General features: G+C 35.9%; 1 protein-coding gene across 6 annotated transcripts in view; it reads left to right on the plus strand.

The window, feature by feature from the left end:
- TMEM117 (transmembrane protein 117) overlaps nt 1-22,612 on the plus strand; it is a 189,799-nt gene that overhangs the window by 101,296 nt on the left and 65,891 nt on the right. For all 6 annotated transcript variants that reach the window (XM_064422481.1, XM_064422485.1, XM_064422483.1 and 3 more), the window contains one exon: nt 20,715-20,812. In XM_064422481.1, coding sequence (XP_064278551.1) covers nt 20,715-20,812 — 98 coding nt within the window. The remainder of the gene's footprint in view (nt 1-20,714; nt 20,813-22,612) is intronic.

The raw sequence follows: 22,612 nt of genomic DNA on the forward strand, positions 1-22,612 counted from the left end.
AATCCAGGAGAAAGAAGTTTTTTTGAAGGGTGCTCATTAGAAAGGACATGAAAACTCAAGGTAAGGAATCTGTCTCTTGTGCTATGTTCAGGAAGCCAACCTGCTAATTTCAGTATTTCCCTGCAGCACCCATGTGCTACTAACGATTACTGCCCGTGCTAATAACTAAAAGGTGTTACAAGCAATGCATGTAGCATTTTCACTTTCATCTGGTAGTATGTTGCAAGTATATTTTGAAAAACAAGAACATGGGAATAAGAAAATCTAGCCACAACACAGCCATGTGTGTTAAATTAGTTATCCAAGTCACTCCATTGCATCTTGGTATATTATAATTCTGCTGCATTTTCTTGCCTTGTCTACAAAGATAAAGCTTGGAGAAAATTAACTGCATCTACTGAGGAATTCAGTAATAAGCCCAGAAGAATAATAAAACTGTGTTTAAGTCAACAGCTTAAAGGAAACAGCTGTGCAAGAACAATGGCTTTTGAAACAGGGTGAATCTTGACAGAAGCTCAGATCCCGTATATTTCAGCCTTGTTCATTTGTCAACATAAAGGCAAGATAAAACCTTGTGGGATTAAGTAAACTCCATAGCTAAAAATAAATTTTGACACTGCTTATAGATACATGACAAGCCTACAAAGATAATATATTGGTAGTCTTTTCATCTAGAAAAGAATATGTTTTTAAGGAGGATGAATGACTTTATTGAATTTGGATTCAAGCAGTGTAGTATTAGTACCTTCAAGTAATTTTAACCAGATGTTGCATTTTTCTTCTTTTCAGACTTTACAAATACAGATGGTAAGGAAATCATGCGTGAAATACTTCTAAATAGAACCTTTAATTAATATTTAGAAACTTTTTTGCAGTTGGCATGATTTCTAAAACTTTTTATCTAGTTCTTTAAACTGTGACCCATGATTGGAATTTAATTTAGTTACGATTTTTTGTAATTTTAAGTTCTGTATTTCATATGTACTTTCCAGCAACTTTGTAGCATACCTGTTCCTAAATTGAGCATGCCATCCCCATTGATGCCAATTGTGCTATGTGCATTACATATTGTTAATGAGGAGCAGTGACAGGCACCCAGAGTGTCAGATCTGTAATTTGTGTCAAACAAATCTGAAGAGAGTGCAATAAAATGTGACAGGAAAGTCTGACTGCCTTTTGAAGGACAAGAATGTAGGCAGAACAGTAAAGTCTAGGCTGAACTCTGTTCTCTTTTAGGTGGACATAGGAAAAGGGTCCTTCTTGCCATACAGTCACATTAATGGACTTGTCCTAATCAGTGCAATGGAGAGCAGAATTCAGCCCTTTCATCCTTTTTCATGGTAACTTTCCACTGATATTGGCAAGATGCAGTTCCTGAGTCAGACCTGCTGTTAACCTTCAAAATGAGCAGAAGGTATTTTGGGATCCCGTGTGAATCATAAACTTCTCCATTTTTGTTTTTGTTTGGAAAAGGCATTTCTATTGCCATGTGTAGAACAGCTGAGACCTTCCTTCCACATCAAACATCAAAATGTTAACTTTGCAAAGGGCAGTTTCAAAGAGATATGTTACACTTTTCATGCATGTGCAACATCCTGCATTTTTCTGAGATTCTCACACTAGCTCACCCTTCTGTAGGTATCTGGATGGTAAGCCATACTTCCATTATCTGCTGTATATTGCAGCATCTTGTTACTAAAATCCCAATAAACAAAAGGAAATATGTTGTTTTTGGTAAGTCATAGCTATACCTCATCAGTCCAGGTGTGTGAACCTCGCTGCTCTTAGAGGAATGAAGTTTGCACATGTATAACGCAGGTATAAAAAGATCACACTTTTGCCTGGCAGATTGACAGCAAATTGGTATGATGGTGATGACTTGAAGAGGGATCAAGCAACATTGGTGTTTATCAATCTGAACACTGAGAGCTGAGTCAGAATTTGAGGGTATGTAGGAGCAGAAAAGTACAAATGCAGTTTGAAGCTTTTACTGTCTTCTAATGCCCATGTCTGGGGCTAGGGATCTGGGCCAAGAAATACTGTTAGCTTAGAAAATGATTTTAAAGGAAAGTCACATTAGACTTTTTCTGTTTTTCACACAGAAGCAAATATCTTGTGTCTGTAAAGACAGCTTCAGAAAAAATCAAGCATGTCCAAAATATTCCCACAATTTAATATTTACAGTCATGAAAAAGCAATGAAATCTTCAGTATGGCAAACTGGTAGAGCTGTCTGAGCAAGTACCTTTGAACTCAAAGAGTTGAAATTAAATGGGCTGTCTTCATTTGCCTTCCTTAACATTTCCAATAAGTTGATACTGCTAATCTGTTTAGTTTTTTTATATTTTATCCTCTGGGCACTATAAAGCAGCATGTTCTTATTGCTATGATGATGTAGAGGCCAAACAGAAGTCTAGAAATTAAGATGGTCGTGGCCATGCAGAACTTCCTTAAAGGGTCTCTTCAGTGTTCTTTTACCACCCATCAGTTTCAGATGTTACAACCACACACGAGTCAGCAGAATGGCTCTTATGAACCTTCTCCAGCAGCCTCAGTACAAAGTCAGACAGCTTAAAATGGTGCAAAAAGCTTTGTTATTTTGATCTCAGGAGGCTAACAATAGATTTTAAAGTCGCCGGTTTTATTCATAAATGGAAAATTGTCATGAAACAATGTGAGCTGTAGGAATCTGGTGCTAGTCATGTTCCAACTGACAACTTAATCTATTCCTAATTATGGTTCCATAATATTTATTGTTGGGTTTCTAATTTATAGTGCAGTTAATGAGAAAGGAGCATAGTCAGAAACCACAGGACTTGTTTTCAAGATGGAATTTTGTTGCTATCACACTACTAAAAAGAAGGAAAATATGTTGCAAGTTACTTACCTATAAAACTTCTAAAAACTGCTAAAATAATTATGGTTAATGATGTTTCTCTAAAGAGTGACCCATTTGTATAATGCTAATATATACAGTGCTAATAAAAATAGTGCAAGAATTTAAAAACCAGAAACTTCTTGGATCAGAAAAATATAGAATGTGAAAGAAGACACACTCAAACTAATCAAATAGTCTAAGAACAGGTAGAAAAGCAAGAATGACCAGAGGCAAAAGGTATTTTAGTTCTATTTCAGTATCTTCCTACAGCAGAATGGGTACTGTGAAATATTTTATTAAGGGCAGCCATATGTATGGTGTTTGTACTGACTGGGCATTTGCTGTAAAAATAGTATAGATGTGTAAATACTATATATTTAGAATGTCCTATTAGAATTTTGGAAGAAAAATGTACTTTATAAATAGCACCCTTCAGAAATATCCTACTCAGTGCTCAAATGAGGACTTTTATGATGCTATGGCTTAAAAATCATATGTAAATATGCCTTGGTTTGCTTGTGTATGCCCTTTTACCTGATACTGATTTTTCCATTTGAAGTGCTTGGTTCTTTGCTTCAGTAGCATTTTTGCAGCAACAGAATATCTTCAGCTCTTTGTCAGCCTGTGTTCTAGAAGCACTTTCTTACTGCCCATTTCTGTTTTCTAGAATTTTGAATTTATTTTGCAAGTGAAAAATTCAACTCTACTGAATTTTGCAGTGGAGTTGGGGTAGTGTAGGGACAATTCAGATTGACAGAAAGTTGGCATACTTTGAGCTTTCTCATAGCTATATTTATAATATTTTCTCATATACAATATGATAAATAAATAAATAGTATAAATATTTGGCATACAATATAAAATATATATATTATATAAATATATAATATTTATATTTATAATATTTTCTCATTCCCCCAAGAATATTTTAAATTTTTTTTTTTAACCAGAAACATCAATGGAGAAAAACCCATGGAGCTTGTACAAAAAAAAGTCTTAAGCCTTGAGATCCTTTGTTTATTTATTAGGTAATGTTCTTTCATTATGGGAATGGAAAGATATTCAGTGAGACAAATCTGAGGATGGCATGCTGCTGGGAGGCAGGTGGCACGCAGGACAGTAAAAGGCTGGTAGATAGTCCAGTGTAAGACTTCCCTGCCTTAAAGACTGTGCAAGAGCTTGGGCCTGGGAATGCTGATGCATTTGACTTTGCAGTCTGTAAACTGTAGACTGTATAGTCTTTGTGGCACTGGGACCTATGTCCCAGTTTAATTTTTTCAGGGTGTAAGTCTTTGCCAGTCAGATCATAAAAGCACTGATGACAGACAGGCAAAAGTATCTCTTCTTACGTATAAATTAATATTTTTGTACTTGCATGTGTAGTCACTAAAAAGTGACTACTACCTTTAAGTGTGCTATTAAAAATTCACCATTAAAATAAACTAATGTAATTTTAAAAACTTCAATCCATCAAGTCATTTATTTTCCCAAAAGCTACATCCTCCTTTTTCTCCACGTAAGGGGACTTAATATAAGTATCTGACAGAGGAAGTATGCATATATGTAGGTACATATGTATCATATATGACACAGGAAATCAAACACCCATTTGCTGGTTTTATGCTACCTGGATTGTTACACTGAAACAGCTAACAAATAATCATGTTTCTAATTATTTTAATCAATTGTATGCACCAGGTTGCAAGTAACAGATACAAATATGTCCTGTTTACCATCACTGGTAATTAACAGCTTTTTTTGTTGTTTTGTTTTGGCCTTTGTGGGGTTTTTGGTAATTGTGTCAGAAATGACAAAAACCATTTTACTGAAAATTGTAGAAATATTGCTTTTTAATAGTTAATGTGGCTGTAACTTTTAATACTATCTATGGCTAAAGAACTGAGACTGAAGAATCTGATTCTGCAGTCAGCCCTTCCATAGCCTGATCCCCAGCTTGCCTGCAAATTCTGTGTATAAATTGTTTGCAGGATTGTCCCAGATATTTCATAGCCTTATTTTTGTATTGAAAATGATTAGTAGCAGGCACATCTTTGTGAAAAGCCAGGGATAGGTGGCTCTGCAATACTGGATTCAAGAGCTGTTCAGATTTATGTCCAACATTATTGGAACCCAGAAGTTTTGTGGGTGAAGATATTACCAGAGGTATCTGACACAGAGAACCTTCATTCAACAGTGATTATCACCTTCCTGTTCACAGACCAGTACAGAAGAAGCCCCAGTGAAACCACAGTTGGTAGAACATCATTCAGAGCAATGAGAAACTCAAGTCTTCTCGTGCCAAACTTAATTCGACTGCTGAGTACAGGATTACAACATAGTTTAACTTATTAGCCTAGTAACTGGAATGAAATATTCACATGGTGAATCAGTTTACCTTTATTACTTTTCATTTGGCATGGGAAAAAAAAGTAGCAAGTCCATATTTTCTAATTGAGCATAAGAAGCACAAGGGTGCACAATGCATAGATGTCAGGCCTGGGTCATAAAAATGAAAGCAATGTGTTGTGGTCCTTCAAAATTAATCTCTCTGCATCTCAGGAGACCAAAGCACGTTAGATCAGAACTTTGCCTGTGAGCCAAAGTTAACTGTGTGTAGATGGCATTGCAGTCGACTGAGAAGACACACTGGCTTGTATTGGTTCCAGCTTAGAGTTTTCCTTGCTGGGCTCTAGCATTGCTCCATAGTGGGCCAAAGGTTTTTGAAGATTTATATAAAGTCTCTTCACATGTTTATCCAATGAGATAGTAAGATTTATAAATCACTAAGCAATTTTCCATTGCTCCTCTCTGTTTTTTCAATGATTCACATGACAGCAATCGATTCTGTGTGTTTTGACCATATTTTAATTACTCATGAATGTGAAAAATCTATAGACTACTCCAATTAGGTGTATATTCTATTTAATAACTTCAGGTAGTATCTAATCTCTGCCTGTCTCTCAAGCATATGATGACACTGGGGTCTTAGATGTGAACTTTCTGCTCCTGGAAGTTGTGTCTTTGGTCTACCTTGGCTTGGTTCTTGTCCTGTGGGTTGGTAGTTTGTCTTACTCAAGCAGTTGTTTGGATTGCCTTTCAAACATTCCAGTAATTAATAGTCAAGCTGAAATGTCCTATGAAATATTCCAGTACCTGGTTTAAAGCTGTAGTTTTGTTTAATCTAGGGATAATCTACCTGTCAGTGTCAATCCTTCCTTCTTTTGAAGGAAGTGTGAAGAGCTCTGGATTGGATCTCCATTCTTTTGCAACTATACATTACTATGTCAATTTACTAAGCTTATTTCAACTCATACTGTCATTTTTAGTATTTAATCTTTTCCACACTTCTCACTCTCTGTCTTCCATCTCTCTTTCTAGAATCTCTTTCAGTCATCTTTAACTGCCTATTTTCTTGTTTCATTTTTCTATCAAAAAATGAAAAAGGTTTTCAAAGCTGATAAGAGTCTTTATTAAACTTTGGGTTTGCATAGGATTCAGGAGGCCCTATTGCAAACTAAAATGCCTGTATATACTGTATTTTTGCATGAAAAATGCTTCATAGTAGACCTAAGGTCATACCAATTTTAGCTAATCTAGAACTGTAATCATATTTCATTATTCATCTGTTATAAAATGGTTTTGCCAATATAGAGAGAGGAGCTGCAATTTTAATAAAACTGTTTACAGACATTACTAGTTTTCAAGCATATATAGATAAAGTTTATATGCTTATATAAATAAACCTTAAAAATTCTGTGCCAATTTTTCAGCCAACTGACATGGACATTTTCATGAGATTCCTGCTTATGTGACAAAAGAAATCAGGGAATGTATATTTCAGCTTTATGCATTATACATATGCTGAGCATCACCATTTATATTTGTCATTTGTGCTTGGAGTGGTACCACGTTAATTCAGCTAGGTAGCAGTTAAACCAGCAGTATGCCTCCTAGGTTAATATCCACCCGGGTTAAAAGGCAAATGCATGGTTTTAACATGCTTGGTTTTAACAGACTATCTTTCAAACTGGAATTGGAGTGGAGTTGTCAGGTAAAACATCACAGTGCTCTCATATACATGGGCTACATAGTCCTAGGCTGAGTAATTTTAAAATAAAATTTTTTTGAGCAAGGACTTAGGATTAACAGTGAGAATTCAGAGGCATCAAAACTGTAAGTCTAAGGACTGGTTCAAAGGTGACCTAATGTAGTCAAGGCAGGGAGGATGAAACTTTAGTAAAACAGAACACACATATTTGATAGAGAGGTAATATAATTTAAAGTATATCAGCTGTATATATAAATTTACTAATTTAAATTTTTAAACAAAACTTTCTAGAAGATATTAAGAAAATATGATGCGGGCTCTGGAGGACAGATTTACATTTCCCCGGAATGTGGTGGCTCCCTCCTTGTGCTGAGAGAGAAAGGCAAACAGCTGGAGTTCAGCCAAATGGTCTACTCAGAAAAGCCCAAATGATAATGCTCCTGGGTTAGCTTAATATCATAAGGGAGACATATATAAACATAGACAGCATGAATAGAATAGAGGTGATTTCAGATTGTACATCAAAGCTAGTTCAAGCATGTAAATATAATCTGCATATCATTTCCTGAGAACTCTGGCAGAAAAATCAGGAATACTTTGTCCAAGAAAATGATCAAAACATCTGATCTGGCTGAATAAAAGGGGTCACTTAACAAAACAGTCACAAGATAGGGATAAATATGTTACTAAACACAGTAGTTTTGTTTTTAGAAGCAAAAAGGTACAAGTTTAAAGCAAAATAAGACAGTCTTGTTATATATTCTCCATGGCATCATACTAAACTTAAAACAGCTTAGCAGCTTCATTGGAAGCTGCTTACCATCATTATTAGTAGAGAATTTGCAGGTATTAGAGAACATCCATTATTGTTTTCTAAGAAAGAATATAAGATACTAATTATAAACCCTTCAAAAATTATGGCATGAGAAATGGACAAAGTCTAAGAAAGATGTTGAGAAGTCAACTGGTTTTCAACTAAATATCAGCAATTTTCCACAGAAGGTGCATGGTCTTAAGCAAAGCACTGATTAAAATACTTAATCAAGTAAGCTGAGATGACAAACAAGACCAGCTGTAGAGCAAAGATTGTACCATATCAGCTGTGCACACAGTATGGCTCAGCCTTGAGAAATGTCCACATGGGAAGTAGTAATTGACCACAAATTGTTGTTCAAAAGAGAATCTGATAAAAAAATCTGCTTTATACCATGTTGATAAAGCAGCATTTTTTAATTTGCAACATCTGAACATTTAAGAAAACTAACTTTCCCTTTCATGTAAAGTTGGTCTCCTTGAGCTTTTTCTCCTTTGTTCTTTTTGGAAAGAATGTATTGGTTTTCACTACAGTGTTTCTTATAAATATGTATAAGGCAAAAGTATGTTTTAATGAGTGACCATTAGCTGACTTCCCATGGTCTTGTATGTAGACAGGAGATAAAAAACCAAACATGTCTAACTAATGGCAAATAACTGTGCAGCCATGATCCAATGTTGCATGTTTTCTTCTAAGTGACATCCATCCTGCTTCCCCATGGGATGACTGTTTGCAGATGGATAGTCATACATAAAAAGCCAAAAAGATAATCTGAACAAAAATCTTGATTCTTTGTTTATATAAGAGATATTAAATTTCAAATGAAAGTCTAGCAGGGGATGAAAAACAACTGTATTTTAAGGATTGTGTTCTCAAGTGTGCTTAAAAGTGGAACAAATTTCTTTCCATTCTCTTTGAATGTTCTCTTTGCCCAGAGGTGCTGGTATTCTTTCACTTCTTATTGAACAAAACCAACAAAGGTACAAAGTTCTGCCTATGCTCAGTAACTAAGCATTTTGGTTAAAGACTGCTATTTTCTATAGCCAAGGGCATGTGAGAATGCAGTGTTACTACCAATCATTTCTAGCAATCATTGACTTCCCGGTCTGCAAAACCTCTTATCTACTTACTGTCAAATTGGCTGTGGACCATATTTCAGCACAAGTCCAGAAGGGAGTGTAAAATTCTGTCCCTAGAGGTACTGCAATTTCTCTCAGCTCTCTTTTTGCTGTACTTCCTTTTCTAAAATCCTCTCTAGCAACCCAACAAGTACTTAAGAATTCTTCACAAACCCTTATCCCCTGTGTGTCTTCAATATTCTTCCCAAACAAGGATCAGTGTGAAACATTTTCAGTTGTATCCATTAATGTTTAATAACCAGCTTCTCCTTTGGTGCTTACTGTACAAAAAAAATCAATATTTGAAGCTGTTAAAATTTGTAATATTTTTTCTTGACTCAGAAGTAGCAGCAATTTTATCTGAAAGCCAAAGTGGAGTTTTGTGTGATATAAGACTGTCTTATCGTCTGCTTTATTTGAAAGCATCAAATTTGGTGGAGGGTCTACAAAAACATGTACCTTAAAACCTGAATGAAAATAAAATTAAACTTAATGGTAATATCTTTCTTAATTTGGTATATCTGAGTTAAGCCAATCACACAATTTTAAGGGAATAGTGGTATCACTTGAAATCCTCAAGGCCTTCAATATTATGATTTTTTAATAGAGACAACTTTAGTTATGATCTCAATTTTTTTAATATCTAATCCCAAAAGTTCCCTATTCAGGGAATAGGGACATTCATTTTGTGTTCTTCTTTCAGCACTGAGAATTCCTCAAACAATGTCAACACAGTTTAATAGCAAACATTATTTCTCAGCTTTCTAATAAGGTACTACATTCTCTTGTGAATTTTTGATGGGTATTTTTACATCTTAATTATAATCTGAACTGTTAAAAATTGCCTAGATTTTCTTAAAGAACATAATCCAACAGGAGAAATAATTGACTGACTTTTCAAAACAAAATATTTGTTATTCAGAATAGCAAATGACTTTGCAACAGAGTCTGGAGATTTTCTTCTGTTGAAGTGAAACTGGTACTAATCACCTTCCACTGAATACCTTCCATGAGTATTCTTTATTCTGGAAGTAAGACCAAAGTAGTTCTTTACCATTTATGGACTGAACAAAATTGTGGCCATGCTTACACCTCACAGAATTGCACAGGAAATGGGGACAAATAGAAGGATTTATAACTTGTTGATGGATTATGTTCTCAGTGTGATTGTAGCTTCAGTATAAAAAGGTAATTAAAGCCAATTAATGATGCTGCCCATAAATCTGTCAAAGGACCAGCAGCTGCACATAAATAGTATTCTAGTTGTATAATCCTTTACAGTATGATATGGGAAATAGCCAACGAAAGGTTTTTCAGAAGTGCTTCATGAATTTTTTCAGTGTGTTTTCCAGTAAGAGTTTCCATGAGAAACTTGTTTTGTGCAGAATTTCTCTCATTCTCCATTTAGACTGAAAATATTGTCATGTAGTAGCTGTGTTTGCCTTGAGTGCAGAGCAGAAAAGGCCATGTAAAGGAAGTTTCAAGTTCCCCTTTACTTATTCAAGGAATGAAGTGGATTGAAACCACTCTGAGCTGTCAGTACATCACAGCCTTGAATCAACTGGAAAAGCAGCACGGTGCCAGCAGCACGGAGATGGATTTTCATTTAATTAGGTGCCTTGTTCTGGCAAGAGGAGACAGGCGAGTGTCTCAGCAGAGTGGCCTGTGTGCCCCCTGCCCATCGCTGGGGGCATCCTGGTGCTCAGATGGTTCTCCTCTGGTTATGTGCCTGGGTGCAGAGAGGTGGAAGGCAGAGAGTAAACGTCAGAGCTTGAAATCACATTCTTCATTCAAACAGATTCATTAGTTTTTACTAGGTTCTGCATTATGTAGACACCAATAGAGAATTTTAAAAGATATGATTTTGTAACTTATATTTACCCTATTTAACTGTTGATCTAGAACCAGCTGTGTAAAGTGAAATAAATTCCCAAAAATCAAGTGTCAGAAGCACCCATTGTATCTCACATTCACTCATTCATAACAAGATACTCCCTCATTAGTCACTAAGTGGAAGTTAATAGCAACCTCCCAAATAATTAATTGGAAATATGCTATTGTCACAAAGTATTGTCACAAAGGTTACTTTTTTTGCTTCCTCACATGTCACTGAATCACACTAACACTCTGTACTCAAATGTTGGACAAGTGTTATTTATACATTTTTTCCTCTTTCATCCCTTAACTCACCAAATATAATTAAAAAGTATTTGTGGGAAAGGAGAAGGCTTGTGAAAGGCACCAAGTGACATGTATGTTGTCACTTTTTTCTGAAGAGCAAGAACTTCAAAGCTACAATTGTCAGAACAGCAAATGCTGACCTTCTGGCACTCAAAACATAGACTACACAGACGTTGCATTGACAGTTTACAACTCTAACTGTGAGTCTCTGAGGGCATCATGATACAAATAAAAATGATGGCATTGCTCAAGAGTAATAGCTAATGGCCCATGCAGAAAGCTGTCTGCATCTGTTAGAGCACATGGGTACGTGCAAGTGTTACTGAGAAAATTGTTAGATGGAGATGTCGAAAGAAGACAGGCCTGAAATTGAATTTGATCAGTAGAAACCTTTGTCTTGTGAACCTGTCTGGCATGGGACTCCTTCATGTCTTGGGAACTGATATTTATTCCATGCCTAAGCTGGTATTCTGCTTTACAGCAGGCACTCCAGTAAGCTTCCTGTTTGCAAAGTCCAGAAGAACTGTCTTTAGAGACATAGCTACTCCTTGTCAGTGTACCCAGAAGGGCTGGCAACCTATCCAGAAGAGCTCAGCATCTGTGTTGCATTGTTCCAAATCAAACCAGAATTTGTTCCCTGTTTTTCATTGCTGCATGTAGTGACTTCCCTGAATTCTGTATTCTATATGGGACCAGGTAGTTGAACTTGTCTGTGACAGATACATTCAGACATCAAAAATTTTCCTTAGGCTAAGACAGTCACAGAGGATGAACCACACCTTAATTACTGTGTGCCACCATTTGGTGTATAGTTTCATGTATGCTAAAACAAAACCTCTGTGATTATGGGATTGTACAGCTCAAAGCTGGGAACCTGTAAATGAATCTGTAAATGCTGAATAAATGAGGAAATTCTTGCATTCCTCCAATATTCCAAAATGTTATGGATCCAAACCTAATTTAAAAACTGCTATTTGGATTTTGCATAAAAAGTCCCTTTCAGCATGAACTCATTTTGAACCTTCTGCTATAGGCTACCTCTGTACTAATCAGGGGCTGGCTCAATTCTTTCTTCAGTGCTTTGGTTTGTAGATATCTGTACAATGTAATTCATGGGATTAAAGAAAGGACAAGTTGTGAAGAGTCTGATTCTGCAGCTACAGAAGATGGGGAGACTTGAAGGCTGATACATTGCCTAGGTGTGTCTTTAGAATTAAAGTCAATGGATAATGGCATTGGTTAAGATATAAGCCCTGTTAGATCCAAGACTAAAAATGGGCACACTGATTTCACTGCTTTAAGCAATACTCTACAGCACAGAAGAAAACCAATGCACCTTTGGCATCATTTCCTAGACATCTTTGCAGTTTTAGTCTCAAAAATATAGAAACACATCCTGTGGAAACATACTAAAGTACCTTTGTCTCTGATATTTGCATTGGCTGGCTCTGCTCCCTAGGTTAGGTTACTGTTTTGTGATATGGCTTCTCCATTCTCTGAAATCCTTTGCTAAAATCCTCCACTACCTGCCAAAGGATCTCTAAGGATTCTCTAAGTATCTTTGTCTGAAACAGCCTACCGAGGACAAAAGCCTACTTTTTAGGCAGAGGATGTGTGAATACAGCCCTTTCCTATGACAAAAGCTTGTTGCCTCTGAGCCAGCACATATGTCATTAATTAGGTTAATGACACTTTGGTGAGAAACCCTAAAAAATGTAGAAAACCGTGTTTAATTTATATTATCAGACTTCCAGTGCCAGCAGTGTGATCATCTGAGCAGGTTCTGGTTTAGAGTGAAGAAAAATAAGTACATCTTTACAACAGAACATATTTTGATGTGAATTTCACCCCAGAAATGTTTTTTCTTTTCACTGGCTATAAAAAGAATCTACATTGATTTAGATGCATATGCCATGTGCACCAAAAATGGCATGACTTCTGTCTCTGGCCTTTCACCTGAACCACCAAGCTCTCTAAATGAGTGAAGCAAACTTTCCTGCCATGACAACCTAAAATGGAACTGAGCTGAATGCCTTAAATGAAAATCATGATGTGGCTTTATGTCTCGCACTTTGTCTGTAATATGTGACATTACCCAGACCTCTGCTTCTGCATTTGTAACACTAATAAGGAAGCTGTAAAGCAAGGAAAAAAATCTTCTGAAATGTGCAGTCAATGATTATATAAACAGCAAGTGCTTGCCACATGGCAGCCAGGACATTTTGTTGCACGTATATTGTGATTTGTGTGCACAATAGGGACTTGAAACATGTTAGGAAATGAAATGGCATCGCTTAGAGATTTTCTGCTTCAATTGTAAAATTGATCCTAAACAGTTACTTATATGTATGAACTGTCAAGGAATTTCCAGTTAAAAGAAGATTTTTTTTTTAATTTTTTTTTTTTTTAAATTTTAGATTTTGCTTTTAAGAAAAGCAAAATCTATTTAGAAATTGTTTCTCCTGGTATTGAAATACGCCAGAATAAGTTGACTTATAGACTTAAAGACTTATAGACTTAAAATTATTGCAGACCAGATTTCTCCCTAACTCACCTTTTGATATCTAAAGTTTTTTTACCAGACACTCTCTGTGGGCTAGATGTTGGCTTTGTGGAGCATTCTGTCCTAACTGATTTTGGAAACTGCAAGGAAATGCTGGCAGAAGTGACTTTTCTAAAGTTGAACCTAAAGTGTATATATTTTTAGTTCTTGCCATCTTGTTGAGTTGTTATCCCAGCATGGATTGCACAGAAACCATTATGACAATATTCAGAACCAAATCAAGACATTCCAACTAAAAAAGAAGAGGCTTGTTGCTTCCTCAGAGGGTGGAGAAATAAATTTGCATGAATCTGTAAAGATAGCATTAATTAACATAAGCCTCCTCCATGTTTATGCAGAAGAAGTTCTTTAACTGGTTTTGGTGAATATTTGGGTGTAAGACTGTACACATGTCCAAATGGTTTGGATTAGGAAAATAAGAGCTCATAAGAGGAATACTTAGAGCATGGTGGGAAATGTGCAAATGCACAAAATTGTACTGGAGATCATTGTGGGAGCCACAAAAGTGAACCATAATATTCTTTATCACTCATATTTGTTACTGAATTGTGACAGCAGTATAATGTTGTTTTTCAGGATTTACTTATTGTTAGAACAGCATGTGTTCGTAAGACAAGAACAATGTTCTGGCTCTGATTAAAATGAGAAAACAATAAAAAGTATATTGAAGGGACCATTTTGTCTTTGTGATTGTTGATGCTTTGAAAAAGCAAATATGAAAAGAATTCATTGCCATTAAATTGAAGGAGAAGAAACTTAAAAGAAGCCTCATTTTTTTAGGGTAAAAATCAACTAAATTAGGAATGTTCCAAAATAGAGGAAGCAGACAAAACTTTAAAATCTAGTAGTGTATTTACAGCCGACTAATAATATTTATCTTGAAAAATATTGCCCCCTTATAGATCTGTAAGCCTAATTAAAAATATTTGTTAAATTTGTTTTCAAACACACATTTTGTTTATTCCAAAATGCAGCAGAGGGGATTTAAATAAATTAACAGTTATTTCAGAAGAATGTGTAACAAAGTTCTTGACACTTCTGCTCAACTGCCAAAGCATTTTCAGAATTAAATGTATCATGTGTAAGCTATGTAACAGTTGAGTATGATCAAAGAATCACAGAATTGTAAGGGTTGGAAGGGACTTCTGGAAACCATCAGTCCAAGCCCTTGCCAAAACAGAGTCACCTAGAACAGGTGACACAGGAATGTGTCCAGGTGGGTCTGGAAAGTCTCCAGAGAGAGAGACTCCACAACCTCCCTGGGCCTGTTCCAGTTCTCTGCAACCCACTGTGTGAAGAAGTTCTTCCTCATGTTGAGGTAGAACTTCTTTTTTCTCAGTTAATGGCCATTGCTCCTTGTCCTGTCACTGGGCACCACTGAAAAGAGTCTGGCACCATCCTCTTGGCACCCACCTTTGAGGTATTTATATGCATTAATGAGATCCCCAGACCAAACAGGCCCAGCTCCCACCATGTCTCCTTGTAAGATGAGATGAGACCCCTCATCATCACTGTGCCTCCCCTGGACCCACTCCAGTAGATCTTTGCCTTCGTGAGCTGTGGAGCCCAGAACTTACACAGCACTCCAGATGTGGCCTCACTAGGGCCAAGTGGACGAGCAAGGTCACCTCCTGCTGGCCACACTCCTCCCAATGCACTCCAGAGCGCCATTGGCCCTCCTGGCCACATGGACACTGCTGGCTCATAGTCAGCTCGCACCCTCCAGGTTCCCCAAGTCCTTCTCCACAGAGCCACTTCCTGGAGGTCAGTCCCAGCTTGTGCTGGCACTTGGGGTTATGCCTCCCCTGGTGCTGGATCCTGATTTGCCTACTCTGAACCTCATTAGGTTTCTTTCTGCTCAACTCTCCAGCCTGCCAAGGTCCCAGTGAATGGCAGCAGAGCCGTCAGGTATATCAGCCATCCCCCACAGTTTTACATCATCTGCAAACTTGCTGAGGGTACATTCTATCCCTTTGTCCACGTTGCTGATAAAAGAGTTAAGACTGGTCCCAGTATTGAACCCTGGATAACACCACTGACTAAAGGCTTCCAACTGGATCCTACTTGGCTGACCACAACCTTCTGAGTTCTGCCATTCAGCCAATTCTTGATCCACCTCACTGTGTATTCATCTGACTCACAGTTTCTGAGCTTATCCATGATGTTATTATGGGAAAGAGAGTGAAAAGCCTTGCTGGAGTTGAGACAGACAACATCAGCTATTGTCCCCTCATTGACCCATCCTGTCATACCATCATAGAGGAGTATCAGATTGGTCACCATCCACAGAAGTTAATTTTGTCCCAGAAATCCAGATGAAAAAAGCATAAAAACATTTTCCCTATAGGTTACTTTTATACATCAAGTGAACAGCTCCACAGTTTTTACATATCTCAAAGAAGAGAAAAGTGATGGATAGAAACTTTTAATGACTGAGTACTAAATGTTTGGTATATGATCACTGTGGTGTAGTACAGTACTAAAAGACTGAGATATGATAAAGAATTGATGTGCAGTTAGTGGGACACCTATATATAGCTCTTACCTAAAAGCACATAACAGCTAAGCAAGGGAAGTGTATCCCCTCAGCGGTGTGCATTAGCTCTCATTGACTTCCCACTCTGACTTCAGAAAACATAATTACTTTAACCTGATTTAGCCCCTGTTTTTTCTAGAAGAAAAAACTCACATACTTTTCAGAAACACACTGGCAATGTTCAGTCTTTGCAAAACTATTGGTGGATTCTTTTGATGAAGAATGCAATGTTCATAATCTTGCCATGGGAAACTGCACTCTGGCCTGTCCTGTCACTATGGAATCCTTGCAATTTCTAAAAGATTTTAGAATTTATGACATTTGCTCTTATCAATGAAATGCCCCAGTAGGACTGAAAAGAATGTTTCTTGTTTTGAGTTGGGGGTGTATGTACAAGTTATGTACTATTTAAAGGCTGAGTGTCAAGTGTAATTAATATAGTGCTACTTACAAAGAGGTTTATGATTTCAAAGAAGATATTTAAAATGGTAAGATTATAAAAATTGAAAAAATTAAAAAACTTTTAATGCTTGAATCATTGATTTGACAGTGGTAGATAGGTATATTTTGGCAAATGCAGTTGTTCAGGGATGATGTCATGCTCTTCTGGCTGAGTAATTGCACACAAACAGGTTCTTTATTGATATTTTATGTTGGAATCCTATTGTCCATTAGACTTTTTGCTACTTGTTACATTATCAAAAGAACACAAAAATATTTAATATTTCACCATTTGGTTTGTGTTTTCAGGCTTTTCTTATGGGTCTTAGATTCTTCTACCTACTGTTGAATTCTGGAGGGCTGCTCTTACCCTGTTTTGATGATTTATCCAAGTATGAATAAAGCAATGAAAATTCTCTGTTAAGGTCTCGTCTCCATTTCATGAATATTGCAGCATAGAATATGTTGTGTCCTAAAGCCCAGAGTCCATTTCTCTAGTACAAAACAGTTTCTGCAGCTGCTCATATGAAGAAGTGTTACTATCAAACCAACTGATATAGTTTTATATTTTTACATTCCTAGAATACAATTTTTCAAATGAAAACAGCTTGGCCAGCAGCCTGTGCTGCATCAGTTTTCTGTGGGTTGTCTCTCTGCGCTGTAAGGATGATAGCATAGTTCCTAGTGGTGGAGTATTTGGATGGTACTTTGTAGGCATGAACAAAGTGTGAGGCCATTTTCTCTCTCTTTTTTTTTTTTTTTTCTTTTTTCTTTTTTCTTTTTTCTTTTTTCTTTTTTCTTTTTTCTTTTTTCTTTTTTCTTTTTTCTTTTTTCTTTTTTCTTTTTTCTTTTTTTAAGGGAAGTTTCACTTGCTGTTAACTTAGAAGAGATACCTTGCCTTAGCTGACACTCGCAGTGCAGAGGTTGTTTGTGCTGGGAAGGACCTTGCGAGGTACAATGCAGCATCACTTGACATGAGTGTCTGCAGAGAGATGTAAAGTATGTGCAGAGTATCCTGAAGAATAGGCTCAAAGAGTTACTGCATGGAAGGAATAAATGATCCTTAGGGTGTCTTAGTGCTCCACTTGGTACATCTCAGATATCTTAGGCACCTTACTCTTTTGTCAGGGATTTTTTTTTGAGTATTTTTATGATTTTGCTTTCTGCACTTCTTGTCTAAGTTATTTGCTCTGAATGACTTTGAATCCCAGATGCTTTTTTCTGTGTGATACAATATAATTTTACAAATTATTGTATTATATATTGTACAGTAGTATCGATCATAGGCCAGGTTGGATGGGGCTCTGAACAACCTGGTCCAGTGTAAGGTGTCCCTGCCCATGGCAGGGTGGGGTTGGAAATAGAGGATATGTAAGGTCCATTCCAACCCAAGCCTTTCTGTTGTTTGATGATTGCATCAAACATCAAAAGGACCATATCAAAAGGAACAAATTTATTTTTCTGTAACAGAAAAATGGGAATCATAATATTTTGCTATTAATGACAGCAATATATCTTTTTAAAAACATTATGAGTTAGACTCATAATTAATACAAAGTAAGTAATATGAATAGTTGATAAAGTCATATTTTACAGGGCAAAATGAAAATTAGGATGCCGTAATATATATAAAGCATAGTAATTATTAATGGAAATGGAGGTTTTTGTGCATTTGTGTAATTTATGAAGTCAGGCAGTGTGTGTGATACAGCTTTGCTTTTGCAATTTAATACAGTGTAACTATTTCTCTCATGAGACACTAAATGAAATGAAAATGTATACACTATCCGTATGTTGGGACCCTTCCTTTTTGAACTCAAGCAGTGTAATTACTGATTAAAGTATATTGCATCTCCTAGTTCAAGAAAAAAAAATACATTACTTAATTACATGGTAAGTGGCTTTCTCTATTTTGTTTTCATTATATAAGGTGCAGGCAGACATTTACTGAAGTGTCCATTTTTTTTTCTATTCCCATGTATCAGCAATGTTTTCAAACATAGTCCAGTAAAACAGAAATAAATGTATGCTGTCCAGGAATTACATTGTGAAATACAAATAGAAAAAAAACCACACTGCTTTACATGAAGTTCTGCAAATTCAATTAAAATTTATATTTTTTCTTTTCTAAAAACAATGGGTATTTGATATATATTTAAAACTTGTCTGCTGTATGACAATGTTGAGTGCTTTTCTCCTGTGAGCTGTTTCCTACAGTGATTGTCCTTGACCAAATAAGAAAGTGAATTTGATTTTTCTAATGCAAAAGGTAATTGGATTTCTCGTTATGGAATGCATCCCTTTAATGACTGTCTCTGCTTTAGCCAATTTAGCTGCAACTGACCTGACATTGATCTGGTGATATGACTTTAAATAAATGCCAAAGCTGAGGGATGAAAGACCAGCTATTTGATATCAGAAAGAATGTTTCCTGCCTCATCTTGCCATTTTCCTCAGAAAATATCTCCATCTCAAATGTCATTTTTATGAAACATGCTCCTTTGGTAATTGGTCATAGAGCTGCAAATTGCATCCTTCTCCCAAATATAATAATTTTCCAGAAAGCATCTGGAGAAACTATTTTGAAACTTGAATAAAGCCTCTTGAAATAGCCGTTCTTCTTTGCAAATATTCATTACTATGTAGATTCTTCCTAAGAGGAAAAAAAACCTGTTACTAAAGTAGTGAATTAAATCTTTACAGAAGTCTTGTTCAGCATTAAATATTTATTGAAATATTTATTTAGATAATGGGAATCTTATAGAAAAGTATTATAGCTTGCTGATCAGAGAAAATATTTACCCACATTAAACAGTTACTAAAGGTGGTATTTTAGGATATTATCTGTTCTTTGTTAAGGTTAGTTTTAATGGAATAATAAAATTCTAGAATGTCCATTTCTGCTTTTTAACGTAGTCATTATCCTTTGGATCCAGCCCAGGCTAATACACTTGGCACGTTTAACCCCAAATGGACTTGAAGCCAAAATTTAGAAGTTGAATCCATTTTTAATTTACTCATTGGCCACATGTTCTCTTTGATAAACACTCTTAAAGCCATTGATTGAAAGTGGTAGCTTACACTCTGGATGATAAACTGGATTTTAAAGCATCTGTGAAATTTTGTCTTTAGTTTGAAGTTATTTCCTTCTGGAATCTTAAGATTTATTTTAATTTTGGTCAAAACACATAGTAATTTCCCACTCTGTACTGATAACAGTGAAATAAAATTTGGTTTATTTACCTGCATTTTGAAGCAGGTGGTCAGCCCTATTTCCTTATCTGATCAATTATTTCTTAACTCTTTACAAATGGATAGCTTTTCCACTCTGGATCATTTGCATAACAGAATTTATGAGTTTATTGTGATGTAACTTCTGGTGCTTTTTAGTACAGTTAATTTGAAGTAAATGGATATGAAAACACAGCTTCCCAAAGAAGCAGGTGCCTGAGGGGTATTCACCTCCCTCACTGAGCTGAAAGTAATTTTTAATACTTTCATGTATCACCCAGAAGTACTGCATACATATGAGTCTCTGGACAGAGAAACAGATGGTCTCTTTAGACAGGAATTATGAAAATGAGAATAAATATTTCATACTTTTAAAAATTTTGGAAGTTTTAAGGGTTTTTTCTGTTGTCAGTCCCAAGTGTACTTTTTATACTGATAGCAGGAACTGAGAGGACATTATAAATGTTATATAGTGCTTAATTCACATGCTTCCACTCCCTAGCTACAGTTCTGATGTCAAGAGTGGAAATTCTGCTGGTGCTGCTCTCAGGGAAGTGCTTCTCCTCTCCCAGACTGGGCCAGAAAGCTTCACAGCCACAGGGAAATGTAACTCATGTCCTGTAGGTTGCTGTAACTTTTAGATTGGTTCCGCTTATCTTCCTGTCTTTGGATCTCTACAGCTTCTCAAGGAGTTGCATGCACTTCTAAAGGCAGAATATGTAGCCCAATATTCATTATCTTGATTGTAAATAGCATTGGACACACAATTAGTCCACTGTTTGTTATCATTATCAGAACTGGTGCAGCTGTGCCACACATAAATTAAAATGTTCCTGAAGTCCTTGCTTGTACTGCCTTGTGTAGCACCAGTGTAACTGTAACTACTATTTCTTCTTTCCCTATAGGTCACAGATATGATGCTTCAGGATAAACCCTACCCAGACTGGGGAAAGTCTGCCAGAGCTTTCTGGAAGAAAGGAAACATTAGGATCATTTTATTCTGGTAAGAAAATAGTAAAATCAAATTACTGCAAACAAACCTTTTATAGAATGTTGAAAAACATATCTTCTATGACTGTCTGTGGCAGAAAGAGATATGGTTGGAAAAAAAGGGTATATCTGGTCTAACTAAAAATTGCAAAAACGGTACATGAGTGAGGACTTCCTAGTCAAAATAGTTGGTGTAGAAATATAATGTTTACATTGATTTATAAAGTTTCTTCTATTTCTTTTGATGCTTTATAATTGAGCTGTGAAATTTTTGGTATATGTGATAATATTTGGGTGTCCCACTGTAATTCCTTGTAGTAAAGTAGATATTTGAATTTCCTTTTGTGGCCATGAAATTAATTACAGAAATACTTTGAATTGCCACATGAATAGGATTTAAAACGTCATGTCAATCTCAGATGATCAAGAACAATCTTAAAAAGCAATGCAGAAAGTTGTGAGGGTTAAGAGTTTATTTCACCTCAAATGTAGCCTCTTCCAGATAGATTCCAGACAAATGTAGCTATTAAAATAGAAGACAAATTATGACAGGAAAAATGGAAGATGGAGAACATATATTCTAAGAAGCAGTCTGAAGACCTTATAGCTGAAGATATAAGAAATAGCAAAGACTTTTGCAATTGTACCAGAACCAGAAAAACTTGTGACAATGTCATGAGACCTGCTGTTTTTAAAAGAACAGATTTCAAAAGAACTCATACAGAGAAGTTGAAAGATATTTATTTGTATGTAGTCTCCTACAGAAAATGCAATTAAGTATCTGGCACTTTAAAGGAGTAAAACCAAGCTATTATATTAAGTTGAGGCTATAAAGGAAATAGTAAGAGAAATTTGAAAGGAAAGCAGAATCAGATGGCTACACACAAAGCTTATAAGGAACGGAAGGGGTTGAGCTGATGCAAGTTTTATTAGTACTTAATTGACTATTGAAAATTTAAATATTAAAATTTGGATATTGTTTTACTTTTTCTGCCTTTTTTCCCCAGCAAACTAGTAATATCCTACTGGCCTGTAAGTCTGACTTCAGTTTTAGCTAAATGGATTGAATATATTACATGATTATATATTATATATCATTATATATCAATATTGGATTTAAGAACAAAGCTCTAGATTAATTTCTGCTAAAGGAATCCAGAGAATCTTTGCTGAGAGAAAACCTTCTCTTATCTGTTAGAAGTCCATGCACATGTCATCAAAATAATGGATGAGGGAGAAATGCTTGATATAATTTATTTGGACTTTCCCATGGGTTTTGACAAAGTTCTTTACTGAATGTAATTAAGAAAACTGGTAATACTAAGTGTGCTAACATTTAGAAATCATCTCAGCAATCTGCAGAGAACATTATGAATAAAATAATAATTTGCTGCTACATTGATAAGTCTGAAGAGTCATGTTATTTAATGTTTGAAGTAGTATTCATTATTTATATACATCATAAATATTAGTGACGTGACAGAATTTCAAGATTAAGTTAATAATTTGAAAAATGCATGAAAGAGGGATCTTGGAAAACCAGGTGAAAAAAATAATGTGACTGAATACTTGAGTTATGGGTGGGGGTGGGGGGATTCAAGCAGCTTCTTGTCATCATTGCAGGATATGCAGAGGGAGATTCTGTGCAGGGATGGGCAAAAAGGTAAAGCAGACATACAAAAAAAATTCACAGATAGGTGCCAAGTGGCACCAATGATTGCAATGTCATCTGAGCTCAGTCTAAAGCATCATTGATTTTTTTCCCCATGTCTGAAGGATAGCTTTGTCTGAAAGACTGAAAAGGAGATTAGTT

This window comes from Passer domesticus, chromosome 5, assembly GCF_036417665.1.
Source record: "Passer domesticus isolate bPasDom1 chromosome 5, bPasDom1.hap1, whole genome shotgun sequence".
In the NCBI taxonomy this organism is placed as follows: Eukaryota; Metazoa; Chordata; class Aves; order Passeriformes; family Passeridae; genus Passer; species Passer domesticus.